The sequence below is a fragment of the Eumetopias jubatus genome, unplaced genomic scaffold (assembly GCF_037043125.1).
Source record: "Eumetopias jubatus isolate StellerSeaLion01/CBP00866 unplaced genomic scaffold, mEumJub1_p1.0 scaffold_7, whole genome shotgun sequence".
NCBI classification, from domain to species: Eukaryota; Metazoa; Chordata; class Mammalia; order Carnivora; family Otariidae; genus Eumetopias; species Eumetopias jubatus.
In genome coordinates, this window is record NW_028274813.1 from 26488368 (window position 1) to 26513780 (window position 25413).

Here is a 25413-nt window from a genome sequence, read left to right on the forward strand (position 1 = left end):
GAGGTGCAGGCCAGTGGGCGCTTGGCCTAGGCACCTGTGGACGTTGGAGCAGGGGAACCAGAACACGCTGGGTTCAGGCTCTGCCAAAGCTAATGAATCCGAAGATCAGAAGACCAGCCTGTGTTGACGAGGCACTTCCGCCCTCAAACTGTGCTCAAAATGGCAGCCTGTGGAGCCCAATGGAGACAGGCAAAGTCCTGTGTGCTTTGTCACAGCTTCCCAAGGCAAGGTAGGGTCTTTAACGGGACATGTAGGCCCATTAGCCGGAAAGTCCCCATGGACACAAGCCACAGGCTGCCTCGTGAGAGCATGAGGCAGTGCCTCCCTTGTGTTGCCATAGGGTCACTGGAACACCGTGCACGGGGCCTGGCACGCAGCAGGATCCAGGGCTGGCTGTTCGGGCAGAGCTGAGTGAGCATAGTTGTATAGGTGGTAGTATCAACCCAAGGGACCCCTCCTCTGAAGGGCATCTCACTCTGGTCCTTCCCGGTGTCTGGAGCACGGCCTGCTGACAATCCAGGAAGGGTGCGGTGGTGAGGAACAGAAAGTGGGGGGTCATGGTGAGGTGACTGGGGGAAGAAACCAAGAAGATGCCTACAGGGAGGATTGAAGATGCTTTGAAAAGACCCGGCTTCCCAAGTAGGTTAACAAACCATGGAAAAGAAGAGACATTAGCAGTCTCCAGATCTTGAAGGACTCTTGAGACCAAGGACAAAAGAAGGTGCCGACCCCACAGAACTTAGGGTTTCAAGGAACTGTGTAAAAAAGGAAAACCATTTGCCAAGCTGGTTTCTTTTAAGAAATTTATTTAGAAAAATAACCCCACCCCGCCCTCCTCCCTCTATACCGTGGGACTTGGGCATCATGTTTGATTGAACTCTGGATTGGGCCTCCCATCCACATGGGGGCTCAGCACACCCTGACAGGCGGCCACGCCGCTGGGTGGCCTCTCACACTCCCAGCTGCTCCAGTCTTGTGCTCAATCCTTGTCCAGGCCTCTGCCTCCGGGTCTCCGGATGGAGAGGGGGCCCTGAGGGCCGAGGGCAGCCTGGCCACAGTCTGTGTGCCCCTCCTGAGGCCTGCCAGGGCAGCTGGGGGCAGGGGGCTCCATCCCCCACCACCCCACCTCTGGAAAGTCAGGGCTGGAAGCGAGGCGAGCTGACGTGAGGCTGGTGGAAGGCGTGGGCGCTGTACACCACGTCGGGGGGCGAGGGCGTGCTGGCAGCCAGCACCGAACACAGGGGCTCATGGCTGCTCAGCACCGACGTGAAATACTTCATCTCTTCTGTGAGCTGCTTGATCTCCTTGCGCAGAGCAGCGTTCTGTTTCTCTAGGTCTTCACTCTCCTGTGAGGGGAAAGGTCAGAATCAGAGATAACTGTCAAGGAGGGAATGGGATGGGGAGCGGGGGGCAGGAGGAGACAGATTCGGTTCTCACCAGCACAGCTGTGGGGAGGGGCATCAGTGAATTTTTCTGTGTACATGTATTTGTGTGTGTCATATGTGAGTGTGGGTACATTTATAATACACATATGTGTGTGCATAGATAAAAGGTTGAACCCATAAAATTGCTGGTATTTGTCCGTTTGACCTATAAGGATGGCAGGTTCGTATGATCACACCTGATAGAGGTGCACGTGGGAATGCATGGGAGCGTGGTCCTTTGTGTGCGTGTGTACGTGGGTCTCTGGGAATGTGTGTGTGGGCTGAGAGTGGCAAGTGTATGTTAAGGGAAACAGGCTGACAGGTGAGAGCCTGAAAAAATGGAAAAGAATTTGAGAGAACTGTTTATACTAATTTCATGCTTTTCCACTTGATCTTATACCACGAGTTCTCCAAATGTTCCCAGTGTCTGCTTTTAGTCATATGGAGTCCATGGTTAACTGTCTACTTAACCAGGTTCTAGAACACTAGGTAGGGTCTTTATAAATATCAACTGGTCAAAATCCACCACAAGGTTCGATTCCACGCCATTCTGCTCACTTGAGAGCCTGGTTTACAGCACTCTGGGTGTGTTCCACCCATGCGTATGTGCTTTTTTCCAGAAACACCTTTCCCCTGTTGCTTAGGAGCACCATCAGATACATGCTAATCAAGCAAACTCTGGGTCAAAGGGTGCTGATTACTGATCACATCATTAATTAATCAACAATTCCACTCTGGTAATTAGCGTTTACTGGAAAACAGTGCTACCTAGGGGAATTGCATTTCCAATGTGATTTGAAGGTTCACGTTCCTTGGGTCAATCAAATAGATCGACTAATCTAATCACTGGTGCCACAGAGGAAGGGAAAATGGCATTGGAGAGGCAAATAAATTACGCTTCAGTTCAAAAAGCAACCTGAGTTGGCATCCAGGCCTTAATTTTTCTAGTTTTGTTTGACTTAGGTCAGCATTTCCCAAACTTGCCATAGCATTAGAATTAGTTGGAGGGCTTATTAGAGTTTCAGGCTGTTCCTGAAATCTACAGATTTTAACTCAGGGGGTTTGGGATTTGGGGTGAAATCTGAGAATTCACTGAATATTTAACAAGTGCCCGAGGTCATTCTAATGATCAGGCAAGTTTTAAAACACAAGTTAAACACAATATTACATTGGTTTTTAATTAGTCAGGCGCTACTAAGTGCCTATTTGTAAGTGCCTGGCACATAGTATGATCTCAAATGTCTCTTGATTGGCTGATCACACCGATTGCTGGACTAGCAGTTGACTCAAAACCATGGTGGGCAGTGAGCAGACGTAAGATAACTTGCCATTTAAGAGGTGCCTTACATAACCCATCGGGAGCATGAGCTGGGGTCCAACGAGAAGGCTAGGTACGCTGCCGACTGCCCTAATCGGTGAACCCCAGAGTTCTTTTTTAAGGGGTAGAGGAGCGTATGACTGCGGCCTTACCCATCAGGCCAGCTTCCATCCCCTTGTGAAGGACAGATGCAAGCACGCTCAGCCCCAGCCTGGCATTTCCTGTATGTGGCTTTGAGCTAGAAAATGTGCCTAGGTCAGTACAAAAGAAACCCCCATTTCTAAAATGGGGCTGGGGTGGGTGGGACCCACGATGGTGGAGTCAGAGGCACTGGCTTCTTCTTCTGCAAGGTATGGCTGGCTCACTTATCTTACCATTTGGTTGTTTCCAGGCACATCCCAGAGGCAGGGCATCCCCTCTTTACCGAAAGGTAAGAGAAAGCAACCCATGAGACTGGGTGTGTGTGGGGGGGGGGGTTTAAGACGGGAACTGGGGGCCGGGAGTCCTGGCCCCTTCCTCTAGCCCTTTTCCTCGCCCCCTCTGAGAGTTTCCACTGGTGACAACGTTTACTGTAAATTCTGTGCTCCGAAGAGCCTGGGCAAACCCCGAGGCAGAAGGGAGGGGTGGGGTAGGCGGGCCACAGGGACCAACCGCTCTGACCTTCTCCCCGCCTAGAGGCAGGCCCAGCTTTCGGGAAGTGACAGCAGGTTCTTCCTCCCCAAGCAAGCTCTGCTGAGCTCTCTCTAGCTTTCTCTCCCCGCTTACCCGCCCCCCCACCCCCCTCCCCGCTTACAGATCCCAGAGCTCTGGGAGGGGGTTCACAACCACAGCTGCCTCTAACCAGAAAACCACCACCTGTGACAAGAAACTCGTCTTTACCTTGGGAAGCAAGACAGCTTCCTGCTAGGGCCCCGGAGAGACCAGCCCTGGCAACCCAGGGACCATGCAGCCAGCCAGACACTGGCAAGAGGAAGAGTTTGACTTCCCTTGCAGGAGGAAGTGGCTGATCTGGGGCCCCCTCCCAACATGTCCCCACCTGCCACTGCTCAGTCCACTCTGACCCTCCCTGGGGCAGTCATGCCCCAGAAAGGACTCACAAGGGGACAGCTGGCCAAGGCGGCCACGGGGACAGCTGCTTACTCAGAGGTACACTGACCACACTCCCCGACTTCCCTTCACTTCCCAGGGCTGGCTGGGAACCTAGGGCTCAGTGAGCGGGGAGGGGAGAGGAATGTTTGGGAAGGGAATTTTGGCCTCTCACACACACATCCTCTGCTACAGTCAGGGAGCAGTAAGCCAGCATTTGGGCTTCCGTGTGACCTGTTTTCCACTTTTTAGAATTCCTTTCAGTCCTTCAGGCTCCTCACGGTAACCCCCTGAGATGGACATGGGAGGCCAGCCCTTACCATTATCCCCACTTTTCAGATGAGGCCAACTGAGACCCTGGGACAAACCTACCCCAAATACCCCTCAAAATGATCATAGGCTGGTGGCAGCAGGTGCTGGGAGAGAGGGCTTTGGAATTTGCCTCAAGACATTGATTTTCTCAGAGGTCCAGACACTTTAGCGATTGACCCAAAGCCCCATAACCACATAGGGGCAGAGCAGGGTTTGGCTCAAGGCTTCCCCATCTTCAGCCTCATTCTTCTTCTGGCACACCCAATGCTTGCCCCGAGAGATGGATGACTTAAGTAAGCAAAGGTCTTCAGAGATCACTAAGAAGTCCTCGGCTGCCCTATAAGTATCCCAAGACAACACTGGGTCTCGATTTTGGTGATCTTTAAACACCACACTGGAACCCCGAGTTGGTCACACTCTTCCAGTCACAGAGCTGATCATCTGCCTCCTTCCCAGAGTTGGGAGGATATCTTCTGTCCAGCTACTCTTTTAGAGGGCTCACTCAAGGCCAGGCCTTCCTCCACATGCAGAGTGAGGTCCAGAAACACATGGCAATGGTGGGCTCCATCAGCAGTAACTGGGGACCGGGGTCCTGGCTAGGTGAGCCTCTATGACTCGCTTTCCCCTCTCTGAGCCCCAGTTCCTGTTAGAACAGGAAGACTGGACCACAACAATGGTTCTCAACCGTGGCCACACATTGGAATTAGTGGGATTCCCTGGGGAGCTTTACCAAAACTGGTGCCTGATTCTGATTTAAGCAGTCAGGGGTGCAGCCTGGCACTGGGCTGGTAAAGGCTCCCAGGGGATCCTAATGTGCAGTGAATATTGAAAAACATTAGAAGGAACCATTAGCTTAGAAAATCTCCAAGCCCTCTTCAACTCTCGAATATTTCAGATTCCGAACTAAATACTTGAGCGTATTAGCCTTTAACCCCCACTTGTTAGGAAGGGATGTGCGTGGGTGTCAGGGGGAAGGTTGTTGGGGGCAGAGGGATGTAGACTCAATTTATATAAAAAAAATTAGTAGAAACTAAATTTTTAAAAGAATAGTCTCGCTTGACTTAATAACTAACATTTATTAAATGCCACCATATGCCAATCACTCTTTTAAGTATTTTACAGTTATTTTTATATTTAATCTTTGCAACAACCCTATGTGGTAGATAATATGATAATCCACATTTTACAGAAGAGGACAACCTAAAAGTACAGGGAAGTTAAGTAACCTGTTCAAGGTCACACATCTTGCAGTGGCAGCACCACAACTTGAATGAGGCAGTCTGGCTTCAGAGTCTGTGTCCACCATATTCTCTTGTCTTTGACATTTGTTTAAATCTTATGATGTTTGGTAATTATCTCCTGGGAGGCCTCAGCCCTGTTGGCTTTCCAATTTCATCTTCCCTCTTTTCCCACCTCTTGCAAATCCAGATGGTAATGTTCACAATTCACCCTCACCTCTGAAGTTACTTGATGCCAACTCTATCATGAACTACAAGCAGCTTGGGGGTGGTTAAGGAAGAGGCTTCATGGGGGTGTGGGAACATTCTGGGAAATTCCCTACTGGAGGGGCTGAAAGGGGGTCACTCAAAGAACTCTTGAATGATGGGGAATCCCCAGACAGTTCTCTTACCCACAGGGAAGCCAGTTAGGACCAAGGCCAAGGACAGGTTCTGGCCCAAGGCTCTAGCAGGGAGTCTCCGGGCATTCTGAGCAGGGCTTTGGTCCTCCTTCTTGCCAAGTCTGGTTTAGTGCCTTGACCTTCTTCTTGAATGTTCTAATCATGGTTTCCAGAAGAGTGAAAATAGTCCCTGTGTGTTCCTTCTCAACAGAACATGTAGTCATTTACTGATTGGGTGACCTTTTAGCTCTCACCTACACTTAAACATGAGAGTAATGAGTGAAGCTTATCTCTCACACCTAGCTATGTTCAATCTCCAGCAGTTACCAATCCACCAAATGCAGATACATGGTGGAGCCCACCATTGCTGGAGGGGTCTGTGAACTGACATAGGACATTTCCCAAGCCCTGGTGGGATCTATGCCTATCCCTTCCACCAATCCTGGGGAAATTGGCCCCAACTCCTGTTCCTTACCCAATTAGGAGAGAAGAGGAATCATGAAACCACAGGTCTTTGCACTGAATAACGAACAAGTCTGATTTTGGAGAAATCTTTACTTTCTCCCTATCCTAACCTCCTTCTCCTTGCTTCCCTCTAGAGAGCTAGAAAAAGAATTTAATCAAATGCTCAGCTTCTCTTGCAGCTAGGCAAGACCCTGTGACAGTTTCTGCCCAATAAGATGTAAGCTGAAGTACCTGGGGGTGGATCTTCCCTTTCCAATTAAAAAGGCAAAGCCTCACCAGGACAAAACCCACCCTCCCTCAACACAGATTGATGGCTGGAGGTCCAGCACCTATCTTGCAGCCTTGAGGATGAAAGCCACATACTGAGGATACCTGCACACACAGAGAAGTAGCCTGGTTCTTTGATGACATTCTTGCAGTAGCCCTGGTCTGTCCACTTCTGAATTCCTTGTGATACGAGAAAGACAAACTGTGACTTAGTGATGCCTGTTTGATAGTCCTTCTATTACTTGTACCTGAATGCAATCCTGACCGATACCTCAAGTTAGAAAGGTTATCACTAGCAAGCCCAATTCCAAAAAACAAACAACTAGTAATTGCCATGAACACAAAGGTTTGAATCAAGTTGTTGTTGGTTTTTTTTTTAAGCCTGCCAGGCCTCTGGGGACAGTCTGGGTACATATACCCTCAACCCTCATAGATGTTCCAAACTCATTCTACACATTCTACGACATGCACATGGCTGCACACTGAAGTCACCTGAAGAGCTTCAAATAATCTTAATTCCTGAACTTCACCAAGTGTGAGAGGTTCCAATTTTATTGTCCTGGAGTGGGTCTCGGGCATCGAGACTTTCGCAGGTGAGCTTAATGAATCATGTTCATAGCTGATTCCTCTTAAAAATATATATGTCCATCGACAGATGAATGGATAAAGAAGATGTGGTGTATATATATGCAATGGAATATTACTCAGCCATCAAAAAGAATGAAATCTTGCCATTTGCAATGATGTGGATGAAACTAGAGGGTATTATGCTAAGTGAAATAAGTCAGTCAGAGAAAAACAAATGCCATATGATTTCACTCATATGTGGAATTTAAGAAACAAAACAGATTACCATAGAGGAAAGGAAAATAAAATAAGATGAAAACAGAGAAGGGGATAAACCATAAGAGACTCTTAACTATAGGTAACAAACTGAGGGTTGCTGGAGGGGCGATGGGTGGGGGGATGAAGTAACTGGGTGATGGGCATTAAGGAGGGCATTTGACATAATGAGCACTGGGTGTTATATGCAACTGATGAATCAGTAAATTCTACCCGAAAACTAATAATACAGTATATGTTAACTAAATTGAATTTATATAAAAAATTAATATATATATAAAGATATAAGTATAGGCAATGTTTAATATTATTAAATTTATATGTTTATATTTTGTTTCATTAAATATTTTTAATTTTATAATATATAGGATAAATAAAATAAATATAATACAAATAACTTTAGAGAAGTGGGAGAAAGCTTCTAAGTCAAAATAATCTTCTGAAGTAAATGCCTGTTTAAGGGAAAGTGTCTCACTACCACACTGCTATTATATTTGGTGAAAACAATTTTAAGTAGGCCAGAACAGTTCATTTTCATGATGGAAAAGCAGGAGGTAGGGTATCTACTAGAATTTCACGAAAGATAACTTTATCAAACTAGTTACCCTTTAGATTGTTGAGCTCTGTGAGGGTCTATCACTGTCTTCACTGTTTCATCATCATTGACTAGGGCAGTGCCCAGTACATAGTAAGTGTCCAATGAGATCAAGTTGCTTGGCTGCCAACTCGGGTTCTATAATAATTTACCAAATCCTGCATAGGAAGAGTCTTCTAAGTAAATTTGTGACGTCCATGAACCTTCCAACGGAGTGTTTAACCAAGCCTTTAATAGCTTCTACTTGATATAGTTACAAATGAGTGTAAGAGATTCCCTGTTTAAAAAAGGCCCAGGTCAGATCCCTACTTAGCAACACTTTTGTTCCCCAAACTGAAGCTATGGGTGGGAGTAGCAGAATTAACAGCACTTTAAGAACTCTGCATATAGTTTCCTGAGCTGGAACTGGACTTTCCCCATCTATACCAAATGAAGGAGACTTGACCAGTGGTGGTAAAAAGCCAGGCCAATGAAACAGTTAGTGTTCGTGAAGTTTTTATAAACAACTGGAAAAGAGGGCATATGTTTTCATATATAATGATACATCTGATACCTACATCCGATTGATTTATAGGAAAATGCCAAGCGTTTTGCATTCACATGAATGAATAAATACAACCTTCCCCTCAATGCAAAACAAAACAAAAAAATGCAATATTGCTTTGGTTTTATATTTGCTGTCATTTAACTCCCAAACAGCCCAGTGAGGTGCTATTGCTTCGCATTTTGTAGATCAGAGTTTAGGTTCAGATATATTCCCCAGCAGAGCTGAATTAGTTTTGTTGACCCATCCCCCAGCCCCACCCCACTCCCATCTGGTTCCTGCTCCCTGCGGCTCCATCACCCCTGTTCCTGAGCTCTTCCTCATGCTTTTAGAGGCCCCGTCCCACAAGGCATCTTTCCGACCCTTGACTGGCCACACACAGTTTGGCCTCAAGGCTCTGCTGAGCACACCCTTTCCCCAGATCTTCCCAGTCTCCTCTATACCACTATTTGACCTCAAATGTCAGGGTCTCAAACAGACCTTCCTTGATCACCATCCCCACCCTGTCCCTTAACCATATTCAACATTGCACTATTTGGTTTTATTTGAAGTACTCTTCACTTGGTATGATTAGCCTGTTCGTTTATTTGCCTGTTTTCCAGTGTGACTTCCAGTTGAATGTAAGGTCCATGAATTCAGGGACTCTGTCTTGTCCCTCCTGTATTCTCAGTGCCTGGACTAAACCGTACCTGGCACATAGGAGGCTAATATATACTTGTTGAGTGGATGAATCATCTCTCCTAACATTGGATCTAGTACTGGGGATATGGCTTTTGTTTTTAGAATTTTCTGGACTGCCCCACCTCTAAACAAAATGCTTTCTGGGTACTTGTACCAGCCGAGTACCCAGAAAACATATTGGTTAGAGGATCCTCAGTTGTAGGAAATTGCATTTTGGCCCTAGGAATCCAGTCCACTCTGCTTGGCTCTGAACTTTATTCTACTTTTGAATAAATATCCTGCTTTATAAGAGCTCCAGGTCACCCTCCTTGGTTTCCCTAAACCGAGGGTGATGAAATGTGTACTGGGACAGTCCCAGTCCATACCTATTGTCCTGGTGTCATTCTTACTAGCGCTCTTTTCACTTCCAAATGTGTTCCTGTTTAGAGGATAAATGGTAAGATTTACTAGAACCTGACCCCTAAATTCTAGCTCAGTGATATGATCTCTGCCCTTGTCTTCAGTGTCCTCCTGAATTCACTCAGATCTCTATCTGACCATTTTCTTGTTTTTAAATAAAAAATACACAGAATAACTACATTTAAGATATTTTTTTAAAAAATCATACCCACCCATGATCCTAGTACTTTTAACACAACTGTTTTCATTTGCACCTGTTGCCATCTTTTCCTAAGAAACACATACTTATTTTTATAAAATTTCAATCATTGTAAATACAATTTATATTTTGTTTTGTCATAAATTTGTCACATCTACATAATCACCATAATTATCATTTTTAATGGCTATGTCATCAAATGGAAGATCCACAATTTACCCAAAATGGTTTTTTAATGTTGGACATTTTGGTTGCTATCAAAATGTTGCCATTATAAGCAATGCTGCAATGAACATCTTGATCCATACTGGGTGTTGTTCAATTATTTCCTAAGATAAATTCGTAGGAGTGAGATTAGTGGGGCAAAGGGCACAACTGGTCTTCCAGCTCATGGTTGTATTGCTATAAAAGGGTTACCTGAGATATACAGTGTCACCAGCAGTGAACACATAGTCAAGTTTACTACAACCCCATTGTCATTTCGGCACTATGATTTAAAAAAATTTATTTTGCCAGTTAGACTTTTGAGGGTTTCTTAATTTCTTTTTTTTAAGATTTTATTTTATTTTATTTTATTTTATTTTATTTTATTTTATTTTATTTTATTTGAGAGAGGGAGCACAAGCAGGGTGAGCGGCAGTTAGAGGGAGAGGGAGAAGCAGACTCCCTGCTGAGCAGGAAGCCCGATGTGGGACTCGATCCCAGGACCCCGGGACCATGACCTGAGCTGAAGACAGACGATTAACCGCCTGAGCCACCCAGGCACCCCAGGCTTCTTAATTTCATTGTAATATTACAAGTTATTGATTACCAAGGAGGAAGAATTTTCTGTGTCTGTTCCCTAGTACAGCGTTCTCAACCAGGGACAGTTTTGCCCCCCAGGGGACATTTGACAAGGTCTGGAAATATTTTTCATCATCACAGCTGTGGGGTGAGCTGCTGCCACTGGCATCTAGGAAGTAGATTTTATATTTTACAGCATACAGGACAACCCCCCTCCCCCAACAAAGAATGATGCGACTCAAAATGTCAACAGTGCCGAGGCTGAGAAACTCTTAATATGTATCATTGTCACAATCAGAATAGAAAGTTGGGTTATTTTCATTTTGGTATGAAAAACGTAACATAAGCTTTCTGTTCATAGCTTTTTCCCACTTACCTATGGGAGTCTTGATGTTTTTCTTAAAAGGATGTTCTTTCTATGGTATAAATATGAAATCTGCATTTATTTAATTTGATGCAAATATTTTCCCCAATGTATTATTATCCCTTTAATTTTGGATCACAACTTACAACCTTTTTAAAATAAAGGAACATTTAAACTTTAGCGCCTCTCAACCTTGGACTCTCTTTCTCATCTCTTGCTGTATATGCTTGGGTCATATTACTAAAGATTGTCTAGGTCATTCAGACCTTCTGGTTAATGGCTTACTTCTTGGCTTACCCTTTGCAAAAGACATGTAAGAGCCACACCATCTACAAAGCAAAGTCCTGTTCAACAAAGTGGGTCCAAAACAAAAGCAAATGGTGGGCAGGCAAGAGGTTTGGTTTCTTAGGTGTCCTGAGAAAGACCTTGGTGTCACCATTGGTTACATGGCAGGTTAGTCTATAGCATCCCTGAGTTTTCTTTTAATTCTGTGATCTTATAAACAAGGGAATATGACCATAATTATTGTTAGCCCCTCTCCCCCAAGCTACCATGTGCACCCATAATGAGACTCTCTACAGATATCCCACAGCCTGAAGGGGACTTTGTCCTCTGGAACCAATCTATGCCACCTAGGAAGCAAGGTGTCAGACTGAGTCCCACAGAGGAAACTAAGAAAATCCCCAAGCAGCTTGGAAAAGGACTTTTTGGTGAGACTCCCATTCTTTTCAGGAGAAAGATGTTTGGATGCTGCTGATGGCAGCTTTGTGAAGACTCCTGCTTGAACGGGCACTGTCAGTTTGTGACCCGGGACCTGTCTTCTCATTTGAACAGAAATTCCTTATAAATGTCAGGACTGGTGTGGAGCTGGCCTCCTTTCAAATATGCCTCCCAAACTTAAACCACCCTGACTCATCATCAGTGGTACAAGCATTTTAGGGGTGGTGGATTGCCTTGACATGTTTTTCTTTCCCAAATGAAAATAGTCTACTATTTTGTTGTTCTGATTTTTAAAATGGTACACATTCATCACAATAAAAAATATATAGAAAAATACTAGGGTAAGGTAAGCTACTCAAAACTCAATCACTCAGAAAGAATCACTATTAGCATTTTGGAGAATATCTTTCCAGATATTTCTCTATGCATGCAAACATGCCCCAAACCCACAAATTTTACATTAACGGGATTATCCTCTGCATACTCTGTAGCTTGCTATTTTTCGCTCAGGGCTATGTCATTGACATCTTTCAGTGATACAGATCTACATAGTCATTTTTAGTGGCAGCATAAAATTCTAGTGTCTGAATGTTTCCGAATATGCTTCATCACCTATAAATTGGGCATCTGTCCAATTTTATAGTATTGATAAAGTGTTTCCTGTTCATGAGGAATTGAGCATCTTTGCGCATTTCTTTTCTTCAAACTCTTATAAGTGGAATTGCGGTGCCAAAGAGTGTTCTCATATGAGATGTTAATATTTACTGCTACACAGCTTTATTTAAAAGGGGTTTCAATGGATATATTGATATATTGCGTAGAGACTTTAATTTCTTGACTAGGCCTAATGATGGAGAAGGAACAAGTGTGAATTTTGGATGATGTTGCTTAAAGAACAAAAAAGCAAAGTCAGGGAGAGACTCAAGGAAGATATCAGGGAAGATGAATACATCTTCACGAGAGTCCAAAGGAAGAGGCAGTATAGTATAGTGGTTTCCGGACACGGCCTTCAAAGTCTGTCAGACCTAGTTACAAGCTGTGTGACCTTGGACAAATTACTTAACCTAATACAAAAATTATAAAACAAGGTTTTTGTGCAGATGAAATGAGCACTTAATGCACAGCACTGGGTACACAGTCATGTATTTAATTAATATATTTTTAATAAAAAGAAATTCATAGCAACAGAGGCCCAAGACAAATGCCTCTTTTCCACAGGTGGTTCACTGATTTTCACTGAATTTTTTAAGGGTGGAACTGGCCAGAACATTCCTTCTGTGTTTTTTGTTTTTGACCTATGGCTTCTCTACGCCAGTACACTTATGGCATGGTCTCCCAGAGAGAAATAAAAGAACCCCAGAAGTGAAGAAGGACCACAAACGGCTTTCTCTTCCAGCCTTCCCCAGAAGACCAAGAACAATAGTGTCATTCTAAGGAGGCCCAGGGGATTGAAATCTTTGTTGAGCTGCTTTTCCTCTGTTACTCAATTTTCCTCCGATTGTAAATACCGTATTTCTCACAGCAACAGCTTTAAGCTTCATTTCATGCATAATTTATACTCGTGACATTTGTTATATATGGCATTAAAATATATCCTGGAACCTGTAAATGTTCCTCTACTTTTAGACTACTACGGGACTCCCTCAGGAGCCAGCCCCAGGAAAGCACCTTTCGCACCCCCAGGTAAGGGAGTACCCAAGTTCCAGCTTTCAGATTTGGCCCTGTTACTCCTCCTTGCTTCCAGTTCCATTCTTGAGGCCAGATCTGACTTGTCAAAGGCATAGCTCCGGGCTAATATTACTGTCAGCCCAACATCTCTCCTACGTTTAGCCTTTTCATGAACAAAGCTTCTCAGGTGATCTCAACTCTCTTTCCCACTGACTTTAGATACTGACTCGCAATCCTTCGAGCCACTGCAATCAACCAGGATGGCCACACAAGTGACACTGATTTGCCATCCCTTATAGTGGCTTTATCTAGTACTGTAGACTTTAGGGTCACTCCTTACAAACCTCAAGTGACAGTTTTCCCAAAGGACTGAGATATTTATGTAGGATGATCAAGAGGTAAAATGTTACAGAGGAAGACTATTCAATGTTTGAAATCAAAATTAGAAATCATCCTAATGCATATGAGGTAATGACTGATGTTGGGAATGTAAATATCTACATTATAAAAATAAAAGCACATAATAAAAACACCCAAACTATATAAAAAAGGAAAAAAAATCCCTGCTTTAGACCTTTCATCCTACTTTTCAGAAATATTAACCTCGGGGGAAAGCTATCTGAAAAATTTTAAGTTCATACACATAGGCACATATATGTTTTTCTTTTTATTAAAAATATACATGGGGGCAATCTATGTACGATAGTCACACCTTTTTCACTTAAGAGTGAAAATTTGTGACCCGGGACCTGTCACCTTCTATACATCAGAGTATAGAAGCTTGAAGGCAGACGCTTAACGACTGAGCCACCCAGGGTCCTGGGATCGAGCCCCGCATCGGGCTCTCTGCTCCACGGGAAGCCTGCTTCTCCCTCTCCCACTCCCCCTGCTTCTGTTCCCTCTCTCGCTGTGTCTCTCTCTGTCAAATAAATAAAATCTTTAAAAAAAAAGAATGTAGAAGCTTGATAATCTTTTCATATTAACACATCCAGATGTAACTTATTTTAACAGCTCCAAGTATTCCACTGAATGGACAAATTATAGTTTATTTAATTAGTTCCTTATCCATGGGTATTTAGCTTGTTTCCAGTCTTTACTATAACAAACTATACAGCAATGATTATCTTCATATCATGTACATAATTGTGTGATCTGTGGGTACATTTGTGACTAGACTTCTAAATGTAAAATTGCCAAGTTACAGGGTATGTGCACTTATAATTTTGATGGACATGGTTAAATTGCCTCCTAATGGAGTTGTACCAACATACTCCTACTAGTGGTGTGTGGTCGTGCCCGCTTCTCCATTGTCTTGGCAACATCACATATTAGCAACATTTTTTGTCTTTGCCAGTCTGGCAGGGAAGCTCACTGTTGCTTTAATTGTCATTTCTCTAAGTGAGGTCTAGAACCTTTTCCATATTTATTTGCTATTTATTTCTCTTTTTCTGTAAATTGCCCATTCATAATCATTGCTTGTTTTTCTTTTGGGTTAATCATTTTCTCATTCATAAGAGCTTTGATATATAAAGTAAATATGCCCTTTTTTGGTCATATGTTACAGATATTTTCCCCAATCTGTCATTTGCCTTTGACTTTGCATCTAGTATTTTGAGATATACAGAAATTTTCACTTTTTATGTATAAAGGTAATATATGTCAGGTTTTTTCCTTTATGGTTTCAGGGTTTTGTACTTTATCTGGGGAAGTCTTCATTCCAAAATAATTTTTCAATGCTCTTTTTTTCCCCCAAATTTCTTTAGTGTTCTTTTTTACATTTAATCTGTGTTCATGTTGTATGAGAAATAAAGACTTTAGTTTCTTCCTCCCAAAATGGCTAGCCAGTTGTCCCAATTCTATTTATTGAATAATTTAGCTTTCCTTCACTGGTTTGAAATGCCATCATCATCATTTTGCATTTGTTCTTGTGTCTTGTTCTTAGGAATTGACATGTGTACTTGGGTCTTAATTTTCAGTTTGCTTTGGGGTCTCTTTCTGTATTCTGTTCTGCCAAATGCTCTGTCTTTTCCATATTGTTTTGATTTCAATACTTATAATTCACTTTAATATATTTTGTTCAGCTAATCTTCTTAGTTACCCTTCTCTAAAATTTTCCTGGAAATTGTCAATGGTTGTTCTTCACTAAGAACTTAGAATAACTAATCTAAGTCTCCCCTAACTTCCAGAAAGTTGTATTGGGTTTTTATTGGGGTTACATTAAGTTAAATTTATAGATTATGGAAAATTTTTGTTATTTTTACATATTTTTACATAAGGTATATCTTTCTACTTATTTGAGTGTTTTTGAAAGCGCTTAGAATAATTTTAAAGTTTTTAAAAGTTAAGCCCTGCATATTTTTTGTTACATGTATTCCTGCCTTCCACTTGCCAGTGTTGGTATTACAAATGGAATCTTTCCTCCCATTAAATTTTCTAATTGGTTATGGTTTACATATAGGAAAGTTATTACTTTTTGTGTTAATTTTGAAAGCTGACAGGGTTCCCTTATTATTTTTAATAGTTTTTCAACTGATTATCTTGGATCCACTTATTAGCTGCTGATATCTTTTGGAGATGAACTGGTCCAGTAAGTTAACGAACTGGAATTTAAATAAAAACTTAAAAAAATTTTAATAAAAAATTATATGCCTTTCTCCTTTTTAATCAGTGCATTTAGTGTGCCTAAAGGATTTTATAGTTGTCTGTGGGAGGAAAGGAAATAAGTGTAGTAGGGGCTTGTGTGAAACACCCAACAAAGGAGAATTAAAACAGAATGTGGACTCTATGGATATCACAGTTATGAAAAGAAGTACCTGATCCAGTTTATGTGAGGGGTAGTCAATGCCAAGGCTGTTATAAAGTTGGCATAAGATTAGACAATTGTGGAAAGAGGCTCCTTTCCATGTATAGTGTTTTGTTGTAAACCATTTATAGGATAGATACTGAAAATGTTAAATAGTAAGTATCCCACACTCTCACTGGAGAAATGAAGTAATGCTTTTGTTATTTTAAGAGAGATAATAGTGACAAAGCTGAAACCGAGAAAACAACATTACCCCAGCACATGAAGCTAGCACAGTAATACAAACATAGTCCTTATTTGATACAGTAGTTGGTCTTTAAAATATTGGTAGATGGGTCCTATGGCTATTTCCAAGGGCCAGAGAATGGTTCCAGAACCTCAACCTGTGGAGCCAAGCATGGAGTCAAGGGTAAACCAAGCACTCAACCCTAAGCATGCTAGTGGTAAACCAGAAGATTTTCTACCTGAATCACAAACATAATTAAGAGGATAATGGATGGAGAAGATGGTTGATTACATCTGAGAGGAAATGAACATTTCAGACCACAGCCAAACCCTCTGTTTGATGGTGGCAGATTTGTATGTTGCTGCCAAAAGCTTTTACCCAAAGTCAAGAAACAAGTTGCATTGGCTGCAACCCCCAGGCTAGCTGTGTCAACCAGTGTGACCTACTCACCGGACAAAAAGTGAAAACGAATGCTGTGGTGCTCAAAAGAAAAGAGTGGGGAGGAGTTTGTGTCCAGGTGTGGGGAAGATGGGAACATTGTAGAGACTGAGGCTGGAGGTGTGGGTGTGGACGTGTTGACTGCATGACTGGAGGCTCCATGCTCTCCAAGCCCCAGAGATCATCTCAATCTAGTCATGACTAGAATAATCAAGATGGGCCAAATCTTCTGGTTCTAACTCTTGTCTTACAGAGAGAGAGAGAGAGAGAGAGAGAGAGAGAGAGAGAGAGACAGCTGAATCCATTGAAAAACTTGCACAGCAAAGAAACATACATGTTCCCCTCATTGATATGTCCCCCTGGGCTTGAACAAAGACCAGTGGGTTGAATTTACAGGGAAACAGTAGTATAGCTCAAGATAGGGATGCTTCCTCTGCTCATATCAGGAGGAAAAGAGCTCTCTGTCATTAGAAGTGAACAGGCATACACTGGGGACCATTTCGTTGGTGGAGGTTGCGGGGAGAGTGTATAGAGGAATCTCAAGCATCGAAAGTGTGTCTGAACTTTCCAGCCTTTAAAAAATCTCTCAGCCCTGAGATTTTGATATATATATATAATTTTAGTTGTAATTATTTTAAAAGACTTATTTATTTATTTTGAGAGAGAAAGAGAGAGAGGATGCACACACACAAGCAGAGGGAGGGGCTGACTTGAGCTGAAATCAACAGTCTGATGCTTAATGGACTGAGCCACCCAGGTGCCCCAGTTGTGATTTATCTTGCTTCTATATTAATAACTATTATTAAAATTACTTTTTTATACTTAAATTTTTTTGAAGATTTTATTTATTTATTTGACAGAGAGAGACACGGCGAGAGAGGGAACACAAGCGGGGGGGAGTGGGAGAGGGAGAAGCAGGCTTCCTGCCAAGCAGGGAGCTCTATGCGGGGCTCGATCCCAAGACCTGGGATCATGACCTGAGCCGAAGGCAGACGCTTAACGACTGAGCCACCCAGGCGCCCCTATACTTAAATTTTTTGAGTATTATATGGCAGGCATTGTGTGGAGCTTTTTATATGCGCTATCTCTATGAGGTAGTTACTGTCATTTCCCAATCTATAGATAGGGAAACTGACTCTAAGGGAGGTCGAACGTCTCTAAGATCTGTCACACAGAGAGCAAGTGGTAGAGCTAGGATTCAAACCCTGTACTTCTGACTGTAGAGCCGCTGAGCTACCCATAATTTTTACTATTTTTTTTAATAGTACAAACTTATAAAGCGCATAGATTTACAGTCTCGGGACACTGTCCACTTATACAAAAAGGAAGGTTTTATCCTTTCCAATTTTTATTTATTTGTTTGCTCTAAAGAATATTGAATTAGAATCAGACTCTGATAGAGATGAGTGAGTGATCACAGATTTTCAAGCTTCAAATAGTAAACGGGAGGGAGTGTGTTAAGACCCTAAATCATATTGACATCACAGAGAACATGTAAGTAGCAGTGTCACCGACAACTTCACATTTAGGCAGCTGCTCATAATTATCAAAAAGAAGAAAGAATTTGTTGTTCATTCATTACTTTTTTTTCAATTCAACAAATACTTATGAACTGAAAACTATGTTGGAACGCAATGGAAGATATGCTGAATACATTCTAATAAAACACAAGCCTCTAGTCAGAGATGTTGGTGCAGACCGTTCTCTGCTTCCATACAAAGCTAAAAGAAGCATCTCTTCTTCCCCCTAAAACTACATCTTACTTTTTCTTGATAAAATTAAAACAACTATTCTAACTGGCTGATTGCCATGGTAATCTTTCAAATAAACACAAACATACTTATTTTGGGTACCAATTGTCCTTCACCATTGAAGTGAAGGACTAGGCTGCGAGAGGTTCAGGAATGGTTCAGGAGGAAGGACAGGGAGGCGGGGTTGCTAGAGGAAGGGGCGAGGAGATGGTAGAGGTTGGAGCCAGTGAAGTAAGAGTTGGTTGACCAAGGACCAAATGAAGGCGCAGAATGAAGAGGGCTAAGGTGGTAAGGTATGGGAGACAAGGAGGAAGCACCGCTCTGTGAAACATGCAGCCAGAATTCAGAAACGTTGACCAGGGCCTTGGTCCTCCAGTGGACTTGCAGTTCAGCATTACCCTAGGCTCCCACTCAAGCCAGGGGTCAAGGCCTTCTCTAGAAAGTTTGAGACTGGAGGCAACCCAACCAGAATAGGGACCATCCCAGAGAAGTGCACTTGAAACCGCATCTTTCACAGACCCCTTGGGATATCATGAAAGATATTTCAGAATAAAACCTTAATGATGTTCTGGAAAGAGGAGTAACATGCAGCACCCTGTGGACCTCCTTGTCCCAAATGTAGGGACCAGGGTGGCTGCCAACTGGCCTCCTAGGGGGTGGGACCATAGGCAATCCTCGCACCGGGATCCTGGGCTCCCCCAAAGTGCTTAACACCTTCTAAATTCTTCCCAAAGACCAGCCTGCCTTCTGCTCTCCAGGCTCGAGAGGGATAGAGCTCTCTCTGGCTACCCCATCTCTGATTAGGTGGTTCTGCTTCCACCCAGCCTCCCTCCTTCATACAGTCGATCGACTCATTTACACCTCATGCCCTCTCAGGGGGTCAGGAAGAAGGGCTCCTTTCTTTTTCAGCTCCCTGGCTCATTCCTTGCTACTAAATCTTCTCAATACACCCAGAGGAGAGCCTCTCCTCCTTACTGCACCCCGTAGCCCGACTCCTCCGCTCACCCCCTCCCCGCCCCCCGCCCCCAGACCCATAGCCCCATGCAGGCAGACTCAAAGCTGTGCTCCAAGCATCCACCGGTGGTGGGGAGCAAAGCCTCAGGCTCAAGAGGTTGAAGAAAGTTCTGAACACTCACCAAGTGCAAGGTGTCAGCTTTCTGTGTCTGCCTCTGTCGGCTCTTCTGGGCAGCAATGCGATTTTTCTCCCTTCTCTGAACTTTTCTCACATCATCGGATGGGTCCTGGGAAGCAGATGTGAGGGGAATCAGGTGAGTGTGCTCCTCTCTTCTGAGTGAAAGCAGGTTCTCGTGCTGTTTGGTATCCGGCCGCCCATCCTTGCATTTCTTCACGTCTTTTCGTTTGCCCCTTCACCCCCCGGCTTACCAAAAGGCTGAGCCCAAGAGAGAACTCTTCCCCACACTGTTACGCTCTCTTAGGTCCCTATAGCTATTTTGGCCAAAGCTACAGGAAGAGGAAAAAGACCCTGGGGCCTTGATAGGGCTGTATTTGGAAAAAAAAAAATGGTTAAGGCGATGAAGTGTGTTTTATCACCTCTCCTCCCTTCAGGGCTGCTCCACCCTTACTCTCTCACTTTTTGGCCTAGAATTTTCTTGCTATTTTTCCCCCCAAAACTTTGCTGAGCACCTACTAGGTGCCAACTTCCATGCAAGTGCTTTTTCAGAGGTGCTCTTGTTTAATTCCTCAATTCTGTGCAGTTAATATTATTGTTTCTATCTTATATGTGAGGAGACTGAGGCTCAAAGGGCTTGCCCAGGAGCCTACAGTAAGCCAGGCCTTCCACCTTCTGAGGCTAAGTCTGATGCCTTTCCAAGCCACTTCCCGCCCCTCACTGGTTTGTACCCACGTGTCTTCTGCCACATCCCTGGGCTGGGGTCCCCATCCCAGATCTGCCTCTTTTTCTCCTGCATTCCCTTCATTATGCTCAGTGACCTTGACATTCCCCGTGGCCCTGAGCACAATGCTTAATACAAACTAGAGGCCAAGGACAGCTTTAATGGCAGAGATTACCTGGCTGCGGCAGGTAGTGGATGGGTGCTTAGGGCGAAAGGACCTCTGGGCGTCCTCTAAGTATATTCCACAGATCGACATGTCCTCTCCTTGGGCAGAGAGGTTAGCTCCAGCTCTCCCCCCAAGATACTGCAGGATAAGTATAGGAGTCTGAATCAAACCCTTCCACACCCCCGTCCTGTTCCCTCTCATGCCCACACAGGATCCAAGGGCACTGTTCCTGGGGCAAGTCTCTGTGCTCAGCAAGCATAAGTCCCACCAGTGTGCCCAAGACTTCCAGGCCATTGCAGTAGGAGGGCATCGGGTTAGATGGGAAGGAAGTGCTTTTCTCTAAGGGGCATGGGGAACTAGGTTACCATGGAAGCCATGAGTAATTTCCTTCCTAAGAAGAGTACAGACTTCCAGGCAGCCTGAGCCAGCGTGATGCCATCTGGAGCACAGGACTGGACTGTTTGCCCACTAGAGGTCTCCACTATGACTCCTCCCAACCTGCTGCCCTTCTGCACGACGTTGATGACAGATGCTCTATTATCTGTTTAGATACTTTTATTTCGGCTGCAGCATCTTGCAAGCCCGCTTGGATATCTGTGCGAAGGAAAGAATGTGGTTTTTAAACCACAAAGTTGGAGAAGCAATGTTAATCCCTTGATGTATCGGGTGAGAAGGAAGAAGCCTTTCTCTGGAGAGGGATGTCAAGGAATTTGGTGAAGAGAAAGCTCCAGAAGCTTTGGGGGCAGGCAGGGTGTCCCGTTTTGGGGGCAAGCCTCCAGCTGAAAACTTTTGACTTGGAAGTCACAATCTCGATTCCAAACACTCCCAGACTCTCTACCTCAATCGCTCTGGTTTCCCCAGAGCTGAGCTGGGAGTGTCTCCAGCAAGCTCGGATGCCGCCTCCTGACTCCTTCCTCCCGTCCAGAAGCCACAGGGGAAAGAGGCTTTGGTGGCAGCTCCCTGCATCCCTCTCTGCTGGCCAGTGCCCCAGGAGATACGAGAGATTCTTCTGGGCTTGCCTGGCTTCCTCCTCTAGCTAGCTATTTTTTTTTTTCCTTCTTCGCTTTTCCCTGCCGCTTCCCTCCCTTGCCCTGATGGCTGCCTCCCGCGAAACCACACGCATGGGCTGGGCAGGCCAGCAGCCTCCGCAACGCGGTGCCTCTCGCGTCCCTACCGCCCTGGAGAACGGTGGACCCTTCCCTCTGAGAGACCAGGGTTCTTGGCCGCACGGTCTCCTCCTGGCTTCCTAGAAAGCTTCGTGCGGCGGGGGCCCCGGGTGGGGGGAGGCGGAGGCAGGGGGCCCGGTTGCGAACGGAGAGGAAAAGGGGCTTTGGCGGCGCGGGTGCAGGAGGAGGGTCTCCGCCAACAGGCGCAGCTTTAGCCGCCAACACCCCGTCGTCGTAAGTGTGACAGGGTGCTCCTGCCGCCAGCCACTTCCTGGCTCCTCGGCTCCCTGGACAGGCCACCGTCGCCCTCCGACTGCCCCCACCTCCGCAGGGAAAGGGAAGGTGGGTTGCAGGGAAAGGGGGGCTTCTACCTGTTTGCCCGGGGGCGGAGAGCGGCTGAAGCTGGAGTCGCTGCTGTCGGAGCTGTGAGGCATGGCTGCAATCTTCCGGGCTCTCCACACGGCCCCCAGGCGCCTCGGGGCTCTCCGGTCACCAGCCGGCCTCCCTTCCTGACTGCTGCCAGGCCACCAGCTCACCCCCCTGCACAGGTCCCTCCTCTGCCCGCCCTGCAGCCGCCTCTGACCCCTGCGTCCTCCTCACTCGGGGGTGCAGAGGCACTGCTCCCCACAGGGACATGTCGCTCGCTTCGGGGCTCGCGCGCGCGCTCTCTCTCTTGTGGTTTCTGGTAACTCACACTGGAAGTCACATGGGCGGAAACTTAAACAAGTTAGAAGTTAATTTGAGAGAAAATACATATCTGGGAAAAGACCCACAGAATGATATGAAAGGAAGAAAAAAAATACACAAAACCCCAGATACCTTCCGACTGTTTGAAAAGGCAGAGCAGCTCTCTTCAATTGATGAAGATAAAAGAGAAAAACAGCCCAGGCAGGGAAAAACCCCAGCCCGAATTAGCAAGTCCGTCGCCTGTCAACATGGGCCGAAAGGAGAGGGCAGCAGGGAAAGAGTTTCCGTTGTCAGCCGACTTGATTCTTAAACCCAAATAAAGCAGGGAGACTGGGATTTCTTTCTGGTTTTTACCCGAAAGCAGCTGCCCATCCTGCCCTGTGGCAGGCCTTCCTCGCCCCACCCTGGAGCCTGGTCCTCGCCTGACTACCGCACAGAAGAGGCCCGGGGAGATCTGGAAGCCACCGGCAGGCTCTGCAGTGGATGTTCCAGATGCCTGTTCGTCACCTACGCCTCTCGGCGGCATGCTGTCTTTAGGGAAGAGAAGCCTCCTGTGTTGAGGGGCTTCCAGGAGCTCAAGATTGGCTTCGAATCTTAATGATTCAGGAGGGTCACCGGGTCAAAGCCCAGGTTGGAGGAACAGTAAGAAATAGTGAAATGAGCACTGTACTCAGAGCCACACCAACTGGGACTTGCATTCGGACTTTACCAGAATGCCTGCCGGCCTTGCCTTGCGGAGCTCAGCAGAGCTCAGTGCCCCTCTAGCTCCATCTGTAAATGGAGAGTGATAAAATCTGCCCTGCCTGCCTCTCAGGGCTGTTTCCAGAAGCAAATGGTAGCACGGATGAGAATGCCCCTAGCAGACGGTAAAATACGCTCTGAAGACAGGTGTTACTTGTAGTGTTTAGTCTTCTGTGAGCACATTTGTAGAGTTTTCAGTAAGCAATGCAACACTCACCTGGGCATTTTGGCTTTTTAAAAAGCCCTTGCTTTATTCCCAGGATGACTCGAAGCCAAACGCTTGTGTTGCTAGTCTTAGGATTGATAGGAAGCATGGCCCCTAAAGGATTTTGGATCCACTGGCGGGATTTCTGTCTGAAGGCACTATTGTCCTAAGGGTATACTGAGCAAAACAAAATTCCTTCCCTCCTGGAAGATACATTCGAGTGCAGGAGGCAGACAGCAAACAAAAGTTAATGTATAATACATCGGCTGGTGACAAGTGCTGTGGAGAAGAAGAAAGGGAGGGGAGGTTAGGGAATGCTGGGGGTCATTGGGTTACTATTTCTACAGAGTGGTCAGGAAGACCTTACTGAAAAGGGGGCATCTGAGCAGCGACTCAAAGGAAGGGAAGGAAGGGAGGGAGCATTCTGGCAACGACCTGAGGTGTGAGTGTTTGGTGTATTCGAGGACTAGCCGAAGATGAAGCTGGCATGTATCAGAGCCAGGTGGGGTAGGGTCTTGGAGGCCATGATAAAGGCTTTTATCCTGAAAGACATGGGGAGCCTCAGGAATACCACCTTCCCACTTTCACTCTGTGGTTCTCCACCCCAGCCATTAGTTGTGTCCTTCATAGCACTTACAAATTTTGTCATTTTACTAGTTTATTTACTTAGTTCCCCCCCCGTTTCCCTCATTACACTAACTCCATTTATGAATTTAATTCGACAAATGTTTATTGAGCACCTACCATGCATCAGGCAATGTTCTGCATACGGGAGATATAGTCAGTGCTTTGACTTTTTCCCAGAATGAGATGGTGAATCAGTTTGCTTTTACTGCCTAGCAAACCACGAAAAAAAATTCAATGGCTTAAAACAACCATTTATTTAGCTCATGAGTCTGTGGGTCATCTGGAAGATTCTGGGAAAGGCTGGGCAAGGCTGGGCTCTTGTCTGTGTCTTCAGCCAGCCGGTAGGTTGGCTGATAATTCGAGGGCCTTGCCTAGGTCAGCTCTGCTGCACGTGCTGCCGCACCCCACCCCACCCCCCGCGCCCCGCTTCCTCAACAGGCTTGTTTATCTAGCAGCTGCAGGATTCCAAGAGTAAGCACAGAAGGGTTCAAAACCTCCCGAGGCCTGGGCTCACAGTTGGTACATTCTTCTGGACAAAGAAAATCCCAAGGCTGGCCTAGACTCAGGCGGTTGAGAAATAGACTTCACCTCTCGATAAGAGATTTAAGGACCTGTGGCCATTTCTGCAAATCCCCCCCAGGTGAGGAGCCATTGAAGGTTTTAGAGCAGAGGAGTGATGAGCTCTAACTTGGGTTTTAGTGAGATCTTTCCGGATGCAGTTGAGATTTTACTATAGAGGAATACAGTGGAAGTAGGGAGACTAGTCAGGATTACGACATTGGGTTATTATTATTATTGTAATAAACCAAGTAAAAGATGTTGGTGGCGTGGACCAGTAAGGTAGTGATGAAGGTGGTAAGAAGTGAGCGATGTAAAAACCGATGACCGCGTCTCTTTTGTTGACGATCACATGCCCAGGGCCTAGTAGGTGCCTAATAAATAGTTGTCAAGTGAATAAATGTATGAATGAATTCCCACAGGACTTTGCTCAGACTTAGGGCACTTATCATGACCTGCATTATCCTAGACCTTTTCTCACCCTTAGTGTATGGAAAGCTCTGTAAGGATAAAAATTGTCATATTTATGTTTTATTCAATTTAATTTAACATTTATTAATGCTTATTATGTAGCAGAAATCATACATAGGAATAAGACAGAGCCCCTCATAGAAAGAAGGGGAAGTAGTCAAATAACCAAGGTTATTATCAGTGTTATAACGTTCAGATGAAGTTCTTTGCTCTTTGAGCATTCTATCGTTCAGTGGTAAATACTTGTTGAAGGAATGATTGCGTGAGTCTGTTGTTCCAAATCAATATTTGGGTTTAATATTTCACAGAGACTAAAGAAGATAAAAGTGAAAAACTATCTCTTACACAGAAAGATGGTCTCTTTCATTAGTACTGATTATGAATTATTTTTATATAATTAAGGTTAAAGAATAGACACTTGTGTATCCACCATTA

General features: G+C 44.9%; 1 protein-coding gene across 2 annotated transcripts; it reads right to left on the minus strand.

Annotated features, from left to right (window-relative positions):
- Positions 1–786: 786 nt before the first annotated feature.
- Positions 787–22366, minus strand: BATF (basic leucine zipper ATF-like transcription factor). Of its 2 annotated transcripts, none has more exons than XM_028100025.2 (3): positions 22061–22366; positions 19641–19745; positions 787–1346 (listed from the first exon to the last, which is right to left on the minus strand). In XM_028100025.2, the coding sequence occupies exons 1-3, from the start codon at positions 22121–22123 to the stop codon at positions 1137–1139; spliced, it is 378 nt and encodes a 125-aa protein (XP_027955826.1). In that variant the 5' UTR covers positions 22124–22366; the 3' UTR covers positions 787–1136. The 2 variants fall into 2 exon arrangements, with proteins under 2 accessions (XP_027955826.1, XP_087880637.1); XM_088024511.1 differs by lacking the exon at positions 22061–22366 and adding an exon at positions 20533–20645.
- Between the last annotated feature and the right edge of the window lie 3047 nt (positions 22367–25413).